The sequence below is a fragment of the Lampris incognitus genome, chromosome 6 (assembly GCF_029633865.1).
Source record: "Lampris incognitus isolate fLamInc1 chromosome 6, fLamInc1.hap2, whole genome shotgun sequence".
In the NCBI taxonomy this organism is placed as follows: Eukaryota; Metazoa; Chordata; class Actinopteri; order Lampriformes; family Lampridae; genus Lampris; species Lampris incognitus.
In genome coordinates, this window is record NC_079216.1 from 34,917,025 (window position 1) to 34,933,282 (window position 16,258).

General features: G+C 43.4%; 1 protein-coding gene across 1 annotated transcript in view; it reads left to right on the forward strand.

The window, feature by feature from the left end:
• The window catches only part of LOC130113836 (copine-8-like), a 101,959-nt gene that overhangs the window by 49,608 nt on the left and 36,093 nt on the right, over positions 1 to 16,258 (forward strand). Inside the window, exon 5 of the mRNA XM_056281500.1 lies at positions 8,702 to 8,741. Coding sequence (XP_056137475.1) covers positions 8,702 to 8,741 — 40 coding nt within the window. The remainder of the gene's footprint in view (positions 1 to 8,701; positions 8,742 to 16,258) is intronic.

Here is a 16,258-nt window from a genome sequence, read left to right on the forward strand (position 1 = left end):
TATGCAAGAGATTCAAGGCACAGGCCGGAAAGCAAGTCACAGCGCCTCTCCCAAGGGACCGAATAACCGAGTCCCCACCATTCGAAATCACAGGTGTGGATTTTGCAGGACCGCTCTATGTGAAAGTGGATGGTTCTGTGAAGAAGTCATACATCACTCTGTTTACCTGTGCTGTAACAAGAGCAGTGCACCTGGAACTGGTCTCAGATCAGTCAACAGAAACATTCCTGTTAGCTCTGAAGAGATTCATCTCAAGAAGAAGATTGTGTAAGGTGATCTACTCAGACAACGCGAAAACTTTCAAGAGAGCTAACCAGGATTTGAAGGAGCTGTGGAAGGCCATCAAGGACCCACAGCTGCTGGACTTCTTCTCAGAACGAGGTATCACCTGGAGGTTCATCGCCGAGCGAGCAGCTTGGTGGGGTGAATTCTGGGAGAGGCTCATCAGATCAGTAAAAACATGCCTGAAGAAAGTTCTCGGGAGAGCTTCACTCAACTACGAGGAAATGTGCACCGCCCTGACAGAGGTTGAGGCTATCCTGAACTCTCGACCTTTGACCTTTGTGCACAACGAAGTGGATGAACCACAACCGCTGACCCCCGCCCACTTCCTGGTGGGTAAACGACTGACATCTCTACCCCCCAAACCATTCACCGCCGACACACAGCATCCTAATGCAAAGAGGGAGGAGATCACTCGAAGATGGAAGTACCGACAAAGACTCACTACCAGCTTCTGGAACAGCTGGCAAAGGGACTACCTACTAGATCTGAAGTCCGCACACTGCTGTGACACACCGCCGCCCACCCCTCTGACAGTGGGTGACGTTGTGCTGATTGGAGAAGACAACACCCCCAGACAAACCTGGAAACTGGGGAGAATCGAGGAACTGTTTCCAGGCCGTGATGGTCTGGTCAGGTCGTGCATGGTGCGCACTACTTCAGGGACTTTACTGAGGAGACCTATCCAGTTGCTGTATAGTCTGGAGATTTAGATGAACTTAGTAGTTCATCGGGGGGGAGAATGTTGTGACTTATTTGGTCACATGATTGAGTTGAATAGTAGTTCAATAATTAGTTCATGAAAACAAGTGAATTATATTGTTTATTTGATTGATTTATTATTCTATTGAATACATGATTAGAGATATGATTGATTTCTATATGTGATACATGATTACAGAAATATTATTTGTGATGTTAAAAAGAATAGATCGAATGTTCAGATCGCACAGTTCATATTAGAAAAGCCTACTGTATTTCGTAATGTAAAACTCAAACTCCCAGCAGCCTTAGCGACAAGGAAACAGGAAGTTGATTCGGTTGACAGTCGAGACTCGTGCGAGAGCAGTGCGCTCAGAGATTAGCAAGAAAAACGTTACCATTAGCTTTGTCGAATGTATGTCTGCAACCATTTTCATATAAAGAAGCTTCGTTTTATAATCCGGTTTTTGTGGTCTTTGCTGTTCGAGAAGGGAATATAATTCCTACACTGTATGTGTTGAAAATCTTATTAATAAATTATTTTTGAAAAAAATATAACCTCCCACTGCTGCTGCCACCATGGGTCCTTCTGCAGGGGTCCTCCTGCACCGTCCTACCTGGCGTTTGCGCAGGTTGGTCACTCCCAGTTGGTTCATGTCCTACCTCTTTGGGAGATGTTTTAGAGTATCTTAGAGGGGAGAAGTGTCCAAACCGCACAGTTTACCCACAGGGGTACCTGAAGGGTCAGTGCTCGGTCCCCTTCTCTTCTTAATATACACCACCTCACTTGGTGCAATACTCCGCTCCCATCGTTTCTCATACCATTACTATGCTGACGATACCCAGCTCTTCCCATCATTCCTGTCAGATGACCTCACAGTCTCAGCACGGATATCGTCATGCATTGCTGATATACTATTTCTGCATGGATGAAAGAATGCCACCTTAACCTTGCTAAGACTGAGCTCCTTGTCATCCCAGCTAGTGCATCCTTACAACAACAGATCAATATCCAGCTCAGATCAACCCAACTCATGCCCACAAAGTCAGCTCAAAACCTGGGTATCATGATTGATGACCAACTACACAGTAAAATACTGAGTGTTAATTTAACTTCCTGAGTGTTAATTTAACTCTGAGAGTGTACAAATGGACCCGAAAGGATCTGTTTGTACACTCTCAGAGTTAAATTAACACTCCGTTTTTTACTGTGTAACCTTTAAGTTTCAAGTAGCTTCGATTGCTCGGTTGTGCCAATTTACTCGGTACAACACCAGGCAAATTAGACCCTACCTGTCTGAGCATGCAGCACAACTACTGTTACAGGCTCTTGTTATACCACGCATTGACTACTGCAACTCCTTACTGGCAGGTCTCCCTACATGCACTTTCAAACCTCTGCAAAGGATCCAGAACACAGCGGCACATCTGGTCTTCATCCAGCCCAAAACAGCACATGTCACTCCGTTGTTCATATCCCTCCACTGGCTCCCAGTTGCTGCCCACATCAAATTCAAAACCTTAATGCTCGCTTACAAAAAAGCAACTAAAACAGCTCCCACCTACCTGATCTCCCTCATTCAGGTCTACACTCAGTCCTGCTCACAACGCTCTGCCAATGAAAGGTGCCTGGCACTTCTGCCACAATGGGGCCGTAAGTCACTAGCCAGACTCTTCTCTTCTGTAGTTCCCCAGTGTTGGAATTAGTTACCAAACTCCATTTGATCAGCTGAGTCCCTCTCCATCTTTAAGAAGAAGCTCAAGCCCCAGCTCTTTCACGAACACCTTTTTAAAAAAAAAATTTTTTGCTTCTATGCACCCTATACATTGCCTTTGTGCACTGCCTGTTGACACCTATGTCCTATTGGATTTGAACCTAGTTTTTTGGCACTTATTTATATTTTTGCCTTCTGACTAGATCCTTGCTTGTGTTGTATTAACTCTCAAATGTATGTCACTTTGGGTAAAAGCGTCTGCGAAATGATATTGTAGCATTGTAATAAAACATTTCCCATGGCTGAGCTATGTTTTCTTACCGTTATTTTATGAATGAAAGTCAATCAGCAGAGCAACCTTTCACCTTCATTCATTTTATTACATGAAAACCTCGATGGTTAAACACATTTGAAATCTATTAATAAGGGCTTTGAAATTATGATGGCCTGAGCTCTTTACCATACTCTATTTATATAGCACTTTCCCTGTCATTTCATGTCAGACTTGGTCACATTCGTGCAAGGTTCTGCCTAGGAGGCTGCACATCCAAAAACTGACAGGCAGAATGTTTTTATTGGTAGATTTTTTAACTTGAGCACTGCATATTTACAACTCCCCCCCCCCCCCCCCCCATATTTCCCATTCAATCAACTTGGGTGCTGCGCAGAAGTCTTATACTGGCAGGAAAAAAACTGGTTTTTCTGTCAGTGTGTGTGTCTCCCTTCTCTGGGTAGGCGAAAAAAGGGGTGGTTTGTAGTCAAGTCCGAACACCGGAGAAGGGGAGATACGTCACTGATCTGCCCTCTACTGAGTGCACTCCTCTAGTCATGTAAATGGTATGTTCATGATGTTTTCAAACACAAACATCTAGGTAAAGCAGACCTGCATTTTGAGTCACTGTGCTGCAGAAAGCAAAGTGATAGTTCACATTTAAAAGGCCGTCTTTCATAAAAATTCAGCAGGATAAGAAAAAGAGCCCATCTGATAATCAGCAGTTCATTCATTTTGTTTAAGTTTTATACATTATCACATGCCCGCCTGCTGATAACGCATGAAATATGGATAGGTTTTTTTTGTTTATTTAGTTTTTGGCCTGCCAGCCAGGACCCCATGCAGGTTGCAAGCTGTGGGAGGTTAGAGTTAAGGTCAAGGAGAGGCAACTAGCGGTTTGTTTGTGTGCAAGCAGTAGATTTTCTCATATTTGTGTATTTATTTGTGTCAGAAGGAGTCTGTGTGAGAGTGGGTGTTTGAGCATGTGTATGTTTGGGCATTTGTTCGTTTTGTGAGGACATGCATATGTGGTATAAAATGTGTGTGTGTGTGTTTGTTGCTCGATTTGTCATCTGTGTGTGTGTATTCCTGTGTGCCACAGGAAAGTAAACCAGCCTATACTGGAGTATCATGCAAGCTGTTAAAAGCCAGCGAGCAACAGAGAGAGACAGGATATTTGGGCTGTAAAGTGGGAGATGAAGGAAGAGGGAGTGTGGGTTTACAACTTGGCCGACTCCCTACAGGGCTTGTTGTGAGTGGGCGAGCATCAGGCCCTGTTACTGTCTTCTGGGCCAATGGCCCTCCAACCACTTGCAGTGAGGACATGGCTGCTCAAGCTCTTTGGCACAAATACACACTCCTCACTCAGCTGTCAGCTCACACACGTGTGCAAACACACATACACATGCGCACCCCAGGCACAAACACGTGCACACACTCGCACACATGCAAGCACAGATGCAAACTTGCGCACACGTGCGCGCGCACACTCACACTCTCTCTCACACACACACACACACACACACACACACACATGCTCTCTCTCTCACTCATATACACACACATGCAAATGCTGATGCAAACTTGTACACACACACAAACACATGCACTCCAGTGTCCCTGCTCAGAGACGGAGGGCCAGTGGTTACTCTCTTTCCTCTCTCCCGGGGTCTGGAAGTCTTTTTTTTTTCTTTTTTTTTTTTAAGTCCTGCAGCCATGAAGTACTTCCAACTCCCTCTCTCACCACCTCTTCATATCCCTTAAAGCGATCTACATCTACAGAGCTTGGCAGCACCAAGCTCCCCGCAGCAATGCACGACTCCTGCATTAGCTGCTGAAGCGTCTCCTGCCCTGCTCCAAGCAAGGAGACCTCCCTGCCTGGAAATAATGTTAACCCTGTCCATCCACTGGTGGCTGTCCAGGCCACTTTTGAGGTTGAAAAAAGGCCCGAAAAGATAACTGAAAATGCCTATTGAAACCAATGGAAGGCCTTAGGTAGAATGCTGTGTAATCAAATGTGTCATCTTGGATCAGATTCTGATCCAAGTGAAATATCCCTGAAATAGCCCTAACTATGAAATCAAAATCACAGCTGATCATACTACTCCCAGTTCCCAATAACTCTTTGTGTATTATTTGATTGAAATAATTTGGTCGAATTGAAAATCATTGATAGGACACTCTTAATGAATGGGCCAACAAAAATCGTAGGAATGAATTTTCATGCAGCAAATGTTAAACTTGCATTTGCTTTGTGTCAGCATCGATCTATATTTTGCGTTCTAGCATGACCTGAGAGTGATCAGGAGATATTTTGTTTAGCAAGTAGACATTTTTTTTAATTGTTTTTTTTACAATTTTCCCCACTTTTTCTCCTCAATTGTATCCGGCCAATTACCCCACTCTTCTGAGCTGTCCCAGTCTCTTTTCCACCCCCTCTGCCGATCCGGGGAGAGGGAGTTCCCTCTCCCCCCCAAACAGGCACCCCGACAGGAGGAGGCACTAATGCAGCGACCAGGACACATACCCACATCCAGCTTCCTACCCGCAGACATGGCCAATTGTGTCTGTAGGGACGCCCAACCAAGCCGGAGGTAACATGGGGATTCAAACCGGTGATCCCTGTGTTGGTAGGCAACAGAATAGGCCGCTACGCTACCCGGGTGCAACAATCAGCAATTCTTACCTTTCAAAATATCAGCAATATACTCAATCAGTTTCAAAATAAACATTACCTAGCAAAACCATTTGATAAGTGTTCATTAGAGGCATCCTCTTTCTTTTCTTCTGAGACATTTCATTGAAGAACCATCTTCAGGATAGCTTGTCAGAACTAATATATATGAGGTATAGTATGTGCTCATAAAAGATTTGCACAGCATCTTGTAGCAGTCGAGTTATAAAAGGTCCATGAAGGTTTTATAAAACCTTTAGGAAATGGAGCTCAAGTGTCACTGCCTCATCTTCTTTTATCTGCCCGTCTCCCTGTCCCATTTGATTTTGCACCATCATTAGTCACCATCACTCCATTCTCACAAACCTCCGAGCTTATGCCCCCTCAAGACAGCACAGCACAGCAGATAACACAACCAAGAAAAATCCAGTCAGGCCAGCTGCCTTTGTCATCTACATGAATAACCACACATACTAGCAAACACACATACACACCTATTCAAACACACACACTGTACATACATTCACAGAGCGCACACTCAAATGGCCTGGGGACACCTTCTTTGGCAAACCCTCTCAAGTGTGAGTTTATATGTGTGGGTGAGTATGTGCATCCAAATGCATCATACATACATCTGTGTCTTGCATGTTTGTATTTTTTATATCTTCTCTTTCTCTCGCTGTTCCTTTCTCTCTCTCTCTTTCTCTCTGTCACTCACATGCATACACACACACAAGCCGCTGTTATTAAACGAGATTAAATGAATCATTTATGAACATTTGGGAGTAGGCGAGGCAAAGGGTGAAAAAAAACATGAAGTGCACCTGTGCATCCTGCCATCGGCACATTGTGTAAAAGCATCATGGCGCGCTACTCTTATAGAATTACATTTGTAACAACATGGTATTTAGAAAATCCCAACCCACCCCCACCCTTCCACCCTTTCCTCTGCTCAGGCATCAGTGACAGACTGTGTCTCCGAGTGTGCCGGCTCATGCCTTATCTTACATGACAGATTGTCTGTAGTGAGAAACGCACAGGCCTTAAGACAATGTAGATGATGGTAGACTTTAGGAAGAAGCTCCTCTCTGTGCTCCCTTTCAACATCAGTGGCTTAGCAGTAACAACTGTGGGGTTATTCAGTTTCGTGGGAACCATATTCTCCTTGGACTTCAGGTGGGAGCTCAAAATGAACCCCATCATCAAAAAAGCCAAGAAGAGGATTAACTTCCTGCAGTGTCAGCAGAAATTTAACCTCCTTCAGATAATGATGGTCCCCTTACTGTGTATGCAGCATCCTTAAGACACTTCTTAGGACGGAGCCAGAATAAAAGGCATCATCCAGCCAACTGAGAAGATCCCCAAAAGAGATCATGGTGGACCCCTCCACTCTCCAGTATACTATAGCTCACATAAGGAAAGCAATACTGGACAATCGGAACTAAAATAACAAGACACAATAACGGCTTTTGCCCCTGAGCTATGGCTGTCATCAGTAACTTGACACCCCACACATTTTTTTTTACTCTCCAACCCTTACCCTTTGTCCCTGTATCCCTTAGCAAACTAAACCAACATGGACATTACTTTACTGTTGGCATACATCACTCCAATCTATTGATAGACTCTTAATCAAATTTGCACTACATGTATGTATAGATTATATAGACATTTTTTTCCTTCCTTTAATCAGTCTACTGGGCAATGCCCCCAATATCCCCCATACGAATGCTACTAGTGTCTTTTCACTGCAGTTTTTTTTATTTGAATATCGTGTTGTATGAATGCTGAATTTGCTTTATTACCTCTGATACATATAGACTTTGTTGACATACATAGACAAATCAAACATGTATTTGCAGCAAATCTTAATTAAGATACGTTCTCACATACATGTGAGAATGTACCTGGCAAACAAAACAGATTCTGAGTCTAATATGCTCCGCTGCACACCTGCACACACATGCATGCTGACACAGCTGTGACATGTGGGCAAGGTAGGAGGGAAATTAAGGGAGATGAATTGCTCTCTGGAGACCCATGTTGAAAAGCAGGTGGATCACGGAGTCTTTGGTACCATAGTCGCTCTAATTTCTTCTGTGAACATTTCTCCACAGGCTCTGGGACATGTATGGTACAGATACTGTAGTTATTTTGTTTTGGTTTTGTTTTTTTTCAGAATTTTTTTTATAAATTCACAGTTAAATTTTAAATTCAAGATAAAACTTGGGCATCCGGGTAGCGTAGCGGTCAATTCCGTTGCCTAACACAGGGATCAGTGGTTCAGTTCCCCGTGTTACCTCTGGCTTGGTCAGGCTTCCTTACAGACACAATTGTGGGTGGGAAGCTGGATGTGGGTGTGTGTCCTGGTCGCTGCACTAGCGCCTCCTCTGGTCAGTCAGGGTGCCTGGTCAGGGGGGAGGGGGAACTGGGGGGAATGTCGTGATCCTCCCAAGCGCTATGTCCCCCTGGTGAAACTCCTCACTGTCAGGTGAAAAGAAGTGGCTGGTGAATCCACATGTATTGCAGGAGGAATGTGGTAGTCTGCAGCCCTCCCCGGATCAGCAGAGGGGTGGAACAGCGACCGGGATGGCTTGAAAAATACGGTTATTGGCTGCATACAATTTGGGAGAAAAAAGGGGAAAAATCCAAAACAAAAAAACGTGGCATAGATGGGACTGCCTGCCATTGGTGGTGTTAAGTGTGGTTTTCCTTAAAAAAAACACTTTCAATTCTTGGAAGCAATTTGTATTCAACTTTATTTTATTTAGGGAATATTATCCTTTCCAGGATCTTCTGCTGTTGGTAAATGAGCCGCACCACCGAGGCAACTCGTTCACATGACTTGCTCATGGGTGCCTTGATAGTAGCGTTTGAGAGATGGATGCATGTATCATTAATTTCCCCTGCCCAGCTTGTTTGTTTGTTTTGTCTCATTTTGGTTTGGGATCTGATCCCTTCCAACACAATCCCACTTCCATAAACTTCTCAGACCGTCACAGCTTCAGCTCTGATAAACCTTCACCAACCACATTTCCTCTCTCTTTATCTTTATAGATATGATCTGGACTGCAAGAGCGACAATCTGTCTAAACATGTGAGTGTCTTCTATTTCTCTTTTTATACCGTAGCTGCTGAGTAATCAGTGATGCATTCATTGGAAAATCATATTACCCATTGTCTTCTTCCACACGGGACAGAAACGGTTTGATTTGCTTTGTATCTTCTCAACTGGAATGCAAGTGTAAGAGGTGAAAGTGACATGTCTGTGAACAAATAACTGTGTTGGCATAAAATTCTGTTAAGGGGTGGACTCAGGATTTTTATAGGCCTATTCTCTTCATTACTGAGGACCCCTCACTCCCCATTTTAACACACTAAACAAATAGCCACTCCTTAGTTTTTGTCTTCTTGAAATAACTTGGAGTCAACTTTATGACATACATTAAATATTGCTCGTAGGTTAACATACAGTACAACATAAAGGACTGTATGTTAACCTTTCATTTTGTTCTTTGCTGACTTTTCCTATTGCTAGATTTTACAATTATTACATTGATGATTGTCTTTTAATGGATTGATAATTTCATATTACTCAAATAATCTCTCATAAAGGGGTGTCCAGCTAGCATAGTGGTCTATTCCATGTCCTACCAACACAGTGATCACCGGCTTGGTCGGGCGCCCCTACAGACACAATTGGCCATGTCTGCGGGTGGGAAGCCGGTTGTGGGTATATGTCCTGGTCACTGCACTAGCGTCTCCTCTGGTCAGTCAGGGTGCCTGTTTGGGGCGCCTCCTCTGGTCGTTCAGGGCACCTGCTTGAGGGGGAGAGGGGGGAATAGCATGATCCTCCCACATGCTATGTGCCCCTGGTGAAACTCCCCACTGTCAGGTGAAAAGAAGCAGCTGGTGACTCCACATGTATCGGAAGAGGCATGGGGTAGTCTGCAGCCCTCCTCAGATCGGCAGAGGGGGTGGAGCAGTGACCAGGATGGCTTGGAAAATAGGGTAATTGGCCAATTACAATTGGGGAGAAAAAGGGGAAAAAAATATCTCATAAACCTTTGGCAACAAACACCTCTTTCTTCATCTGTTTAATTTTGACTTAATGACTTGATATAATATTTATGGTTATCATTTATGTCATCAGTTAAGTTTTATCTACTCTACTCCCGGGTAGATGAAGCTCGTTAGCCTTGTCAGGCAGTTCATCTAGGAGAAAGAAAACTCTGATTTAAAACCTCCGCTGCCTTGCGGGTATACTCGTCTTCAGGAACAAACCCTGAGGAACAATCTGCATCCGTCTCCATTGCCAGTCACCTCGCTTGGTCTTGCCACTGGTAGTAGGTGGTCTCAGACAAGAGAGTAGGGTTGATGATGTGCAGCTCTTCCTCACTTTAATCATTGCACAAGTCATCAGTCATCCATCACAGGATGACTTGATGGTCCTCGTCGCTGCGATGGACGAATTTTTTTTTTCTAAATCTAATCTAACATGTTTGTTGAAATCTTACTCCTCCCCACCAAGGCTTCTGAAAACCTGTGTTTGGTTTAATATGTTGCTGTGTATCCCACAGTAGTGCTTTCTCCAGCTCATCTGAAGCCTCACCACAGAGGTGTACATGCAGAGCCGGGTCACTGACAGTAAGCCAGGTGGTGTGGAGGCAGCTAGCTGGCAGCTAGGCAGACGGTCAGACAGCCAACCACTGGGTCAGAATGACCTCTCAGCCTCTGTCGGTCTGTCTGCTCAGCCACGGCCCCCTTGTCTCTCTCTGAGATGAAGGCAGGTGGAAGTCCTAGCCCAGCCTGTTCTCTATGCTCCCGCCCTGTCAGACCTAGATCACATGTTATTAGCCCTCATTTTTACAGGCTGAGATTGACGGATGGGTGAAGTCTCCCATATAGTAAGATAAAACAACTCACCAAGTATGCAAATGATAACTGGACAGTACACCTCTGCCTGTCTGATGCCATATGAACTGTCCTGTTGTGATTAAACTTTCCAGTCAGACACCTGTGGGGAATAGGGCTGAAACAATAACTGCAACACCGTGGTGCAAACATGCTGACTGCGGGGATGGGCATGCCACCGCCATAATAATAGCCACCCTTTTGTAGCCTATCATTAAACTAAAACCAGCCTATCAAAAATAATCACAAGAGCACAAGCCTATATGAATCTATATATAGTCAAGTCAGTTTTATTTGTATAACCCAGTATCACAAATTAAAAAATTGCCTCAAGGGGCTGTACAGCAACACAACATCTTGTCCTTAGACCCTTGTATCGGATAAGGAACAACTCCCTAAAATCCCCTTTAACAGCAAAAAAAAAAATAGGAAGAAACCTCAAGGAGAGCAACAGAGGAGTGATCTCTCTCCCAAGACGGACAACATGCAATGGATGTTGTGTGTACAGAATAAAACACAATTTACAGAATACAACCTTGAAAGAGGATAACTGAATTATAATGGAATTATAAAATATATGAAGAATATAATTAGGAGGATGCCAAAGCAGTGTCCAGATGCCACCGGAACAGCCCAGGACCCAAGCCATGCGACTAGCATCACCATGTCGACAAAAAAAAAAAAGAGATAAAAAAGTTACACATCTTTGTGAGAGAAGGATATAACATTAAAACAGGATAACAAAATTATATGGATATATACACTGTATGTTTTTCTTAATACATTACAAAGTATGTACACTCACATCAGATAAAGATTCAAACTGTCTCGTAGGCTTAGGATGAGTTATTTCATTTTATTTTATTTTATGATACATTGCACCCCCTCTGCCCACCTATGGGTACCACCATGATTGAGGACGAAGCTCTACATCTTCTACAGTAAGTTGCCTTTTGGTTATCACGGCCCACGGTGAGAGCCGTGCTAGCTATCATATCATGAAATAAAATATCTCATTCTAAGGCTACAAAACAGTGTGAATCTTCATCACATGCAAGTTTACTTAAAAATGTATTTAAAACAATACAAAACATATGTGGCTGCAGCCACAATGGGGTGACCAGCACTATGAGTTATAAAATAAAATCTTACTGTGGGCAGCTTTAATAAATAAGGACAAAAAAAGAAGAAAAAGAAAAGGCCTAGTAGTGGTACCGCCACTGGTTATCCAGCCACCATGGTGAGGAACGTTTCTCACCACAACACACCCGGTGGGGGATAAAACAAAAGCTAAATATCACTCGCAAATACCACTGGATTCACATCCGCCCCTCCATCCTTGATCACACTCCAGTGCCATTCTGGGCCCTCACTCCAAATTTCACCATCCCTTTGGTCTCTGCCTGACCATCGACCAGATGAACCATCCACTGCTCCACCTTGGTCCATTACTCATTCTCTCTTCAGCACCCCGATCCCATCATCTTCAGTCCTCACACTTTATATTCTCATCCACAGCCCTCTTTCAATCTTCCTACCCTTCCTCATCCTCATCCCCTTTCCCAGCCTTGGCCCAGCCTCATCTCACCTCCGGGCTTACACTGAGAGCACCGAGCAATATGAGCACGACGACTCACTCTCGGCATGAAGGCCAGGGACGCTTGGATGCGTTCTGTCGTCGCCGTGCATGTGGGGGATTGGAGATCTGGCATGCAACGATGGCTCCAATGTCCACGTGTCTGTCCGATCTCGCCTGGCTATAAATAACAAGAAGGGAAAAATGCATATGAATGCAGTAGCTCTCTTGTCAGTTATAGTGCCAATATTCACTGATGGCGCCTTTTCCCCATCACAGCAGATGTTTTCCTATGCCATACGCACCATATAATACCTCATGCAGATACATGTATGGCTGTAGGGGACGATGAATAGTGATGGGGAAAGGAGATATCTGATTAAGTTCTGTATATTCTGTTCCCGAGATTCATTAGATGTTGTTAGTTTAATCCTGCCCATTCATCATAATTTCCTGGTACACAATATTTTATTGTACTTCAGTGTATTCAGGAGGTTAGGAGCCACAAAGACCTTGGTGACAAAAAACCTTCTTTTTGCAGGTTATAATTCACCATGGGTTTCTGAACTAATACCATGCGAATCAAAATATCCAAACAGGACAAAATACAAATCTGAAATCTGATTGGCTTTTGTACTAAATTTAAGTGTTGTTCATTGTTTGTTAATTATATTGGAAATATTCTTTTTGACTTTTTTTTTTAAGAATAAGATCTCATCGCAGATGATAATAACAAATCCATACTAATATTTGTTCAACCTTGCCCTGTAATGAGGGTTAGTGTCCTACCTGACCATCATGACTGCTATTTTTGGACACCATCCTCTTTTTTTATGTAAACCAGTTTCATTTTTGCTTATTTTGCAAACATGGATTTCTGAAAGGGCAACCCTGTTGTTGCCCTTTCCAAGCCAGCACTAACCCACCACTGAGCCTGTTTATCCGAGACGCCACAGATCCTAGCTTTGAGTTTGTGAAGCGTAGCGAGCCCTGTGCTGCAGCTGCTAGCTAGCAGCGCTGTTCTCATAGAGAAGCCAGAGCATTTTTGTCGTCTCTTTTTGTTATGAGACCCCGGCTGGGGAGGAATCTGCTCAGCACCGGCAAGGATCTTCAGAGCAGCTTTCTGCCCGCCGGACTCAACACAGCTCATCTGTCAAGTGCTTTTACACATACTCTCTCTCTCACACACACACACACACACACACACACACTCAACACCGTGCACACACAAACACAAAAGTACACCCAAATTTACACACACACACACACACACACACACACACACACACACACAATCTGGTAGTGCAGGCCCCAGTATTAGTGTGAATATTGAGCCCCTGCTTGAGTTTCTATTAAACCCCCTCCTGCACACATGAATGCTCTCTCTCTCTCTCTCTCTCACACACACACACACACACACACCTAACTCCTACTCTTTCTGCCATCCAAAGATATATATATATATATATATATATGTGTGTGTGTGTGTGTGTATATATATATATGTGTGTGTGTATATATATATATATATGTGTGTGTGTGTGTGTGTATATATATGTGTGTGTGTGTGTATATATATATATATATATATATATATATATACACAGGAAACGTGTATTAATAATGTGTGTGTATATATATATATATATATATATACACACACACACACACATTATTAATACACGTTTCAGCAATTGACCTTCAAAGTTCACAGTACCAACTCCACCATATACAGTGCTGCATGAAAGTTTGTGAACCCTCCAGACATGGTCAATGTTTTTGTAAAAAACATTAAGATAAGCTTATTACACATACATCCAAATCCCAATTTGTAAAGCACACCTTCCAAATAATGGACACACACAAAAAAGATATATTTTCATTATTTAATTCAACAAAGGTGGTTTATTTCACAAAAACTGAAAATTTAACATGTGCAAAAGTATGTGAACCCTTGTATTAGTAGCTTGTGGCTCCTCCTTTTGCAGCCATTACTTCAACCAAACGTCTTCTGTAACCACTAACCAGTCTCTTGCATCTGCTTATGGGGATTTTTGCCCACTCCTCCTTGCAGAACTCCGCCAGTTGAGAGAGGTTGGAGAGACATCTGGTATGTGCCAACTTCTTCAGGTCTCGCCACAACATTTCAATTGGATTAAGGTCCAGACTTTGGCTGGGCCAATCCAGAGTACGAATCCTCTTTCTCTGAAGCCATTCCTTTGTAGTTTTGCTGGAATGCTTTGGGTAATTGTCTTGTTGCATAATCGATTTTTGTCCCAGCGTCAACTCCCTGACTGATGGCAAGAGATTCTGGTCAAGAATTTGTTGATATGCCAGAGAATTCATGGTTCCTTGGATAATATGGAGTCGTCCAGAAGCAGAAAAGCAGCCCCAGACCTTCACATTTGCACCACCATGCTTCACTGTTGGGAGGAGGTTCTTTTCTTCATATGCAGTGTTGGCTTTTCTCCAAACATGTTGGTTTTGATTGTGACCAAATAATTCTATTTTGGACTCGTCTGTCCAGAGAATGGACTTCTAGAAGGCCTCTGGTTTGTCCAAGTGCTCTCTGGCAAAGTTGAAATGGGCAGCTTTGTTCTTTTTTGAGAGCAGAGGCTTCCTTCTAGCAACCCTCCCATGAATGTCATGGCTATTCAATTTTCGTCTGATTGTAGACGCATGCACAGTTGTCCCAGATGCTATCAGAGAGGTCTGCAACTCTCTAGAGGTGATGTGTGGGTTGGCCTTTACCTGATTAATTATTTTTCTGGTGCTTCTGGGTGATAGTTTTGATGGGCGTCCACTTCTAGGCAGAGTTGCTGTCATGTTGAAGGCCCTCCATTTGTAAATTATATGTCTTACAGTGGATGGATGGAGCTGGAATCTTTTGGAGATGGTCTTATAGCCCTCCCCAGACTGATGGGCTGTCACTACCCACTTCTTCATGTCCTCGGATATCTCCTTTGCTCTCGGCATTGTTGATTTGTATGGGACCACAGTGGTTTGGTTGATTTCCTCTCTCTTTTAATTCGTGCAGGCCAAACCCTTTCCCAAGGATGTCTCATTTCATTGGTCTGCTTAAATGATTAATTAAGCACCCAAATGTGTTTCACCTAAGTCTGTTACCTGCTTGACTTAACCAATGCAGCTGGGGGTTCACTTACTTTTGCACATACACTAATTCCATGTTTCATGTAGTTTTTGGGCTACTTAAACAAGTCCCACTAAACAAGTACATGAAATTGACAAACATATATCTGACATTTCATACATAAAAACTGGTGATGATAAAATAAGAAAATCATGGTAAAACAACAGAAACATCTAAACTGCTCAAGGGGTTCACATATGTACTTTCAAGCAGCACTGTGTATATATATATATATATATATATATATATATATATATATATATATACATACACTCACCGGCCACTTTATTAGGCACACCTGTCCAACTGCTCGTTAACGCAAATTTCTAATCAGCCAATCACATGGCAGCAACTCAATGCATTTAGGCATGTAGACATGGTCAAGACGATCTGCTGCAGTTCAAACCGAGCATCAGAATGGGGAAGAAAGGTGATTTAAGTGACTTTGAACGTGGCATGGTTGTTGGTGCCAGATGGGCTGGTCTGAGTATTTCAGAAACTGCTGATCTACTGGGATTTTCACGCACAACCATCTCTAGGGTTTACAGATAATGATCCGAAAAAGAGAAAATATCCAGTGAGCAGCAGTTCTGTGGGCGAAAATGCCTTGTTGATGCCAGAGGTCAGAGGAGAATGGCCAGACTGGTTCGAGCTGATAGAAAGGCAACAGTAACTCAAATAACCACTCATTACAACCGAGGTATGCAGAAGAGCATCTCTGAACGCACAACACGTCGAACCTTGAGGCAGATGGGCTACAGCAGCAGAAGACCACACTGGGTGCCACTCCAGTCAGCTAAGAACAGGAAACTGAGGCTACAATTCGCACAGGCTCACCAAATTTGGACAATAGAAGATTGGAAAAACGTTGCCTGGTCTGATGGTAGGGTCAGAATTTGGCATCAACAACATGAAAGCATGGATCCATCCTGCCTTGTATCAACGGTTCAGGCTGGTGGTGGTGGTGTAATGG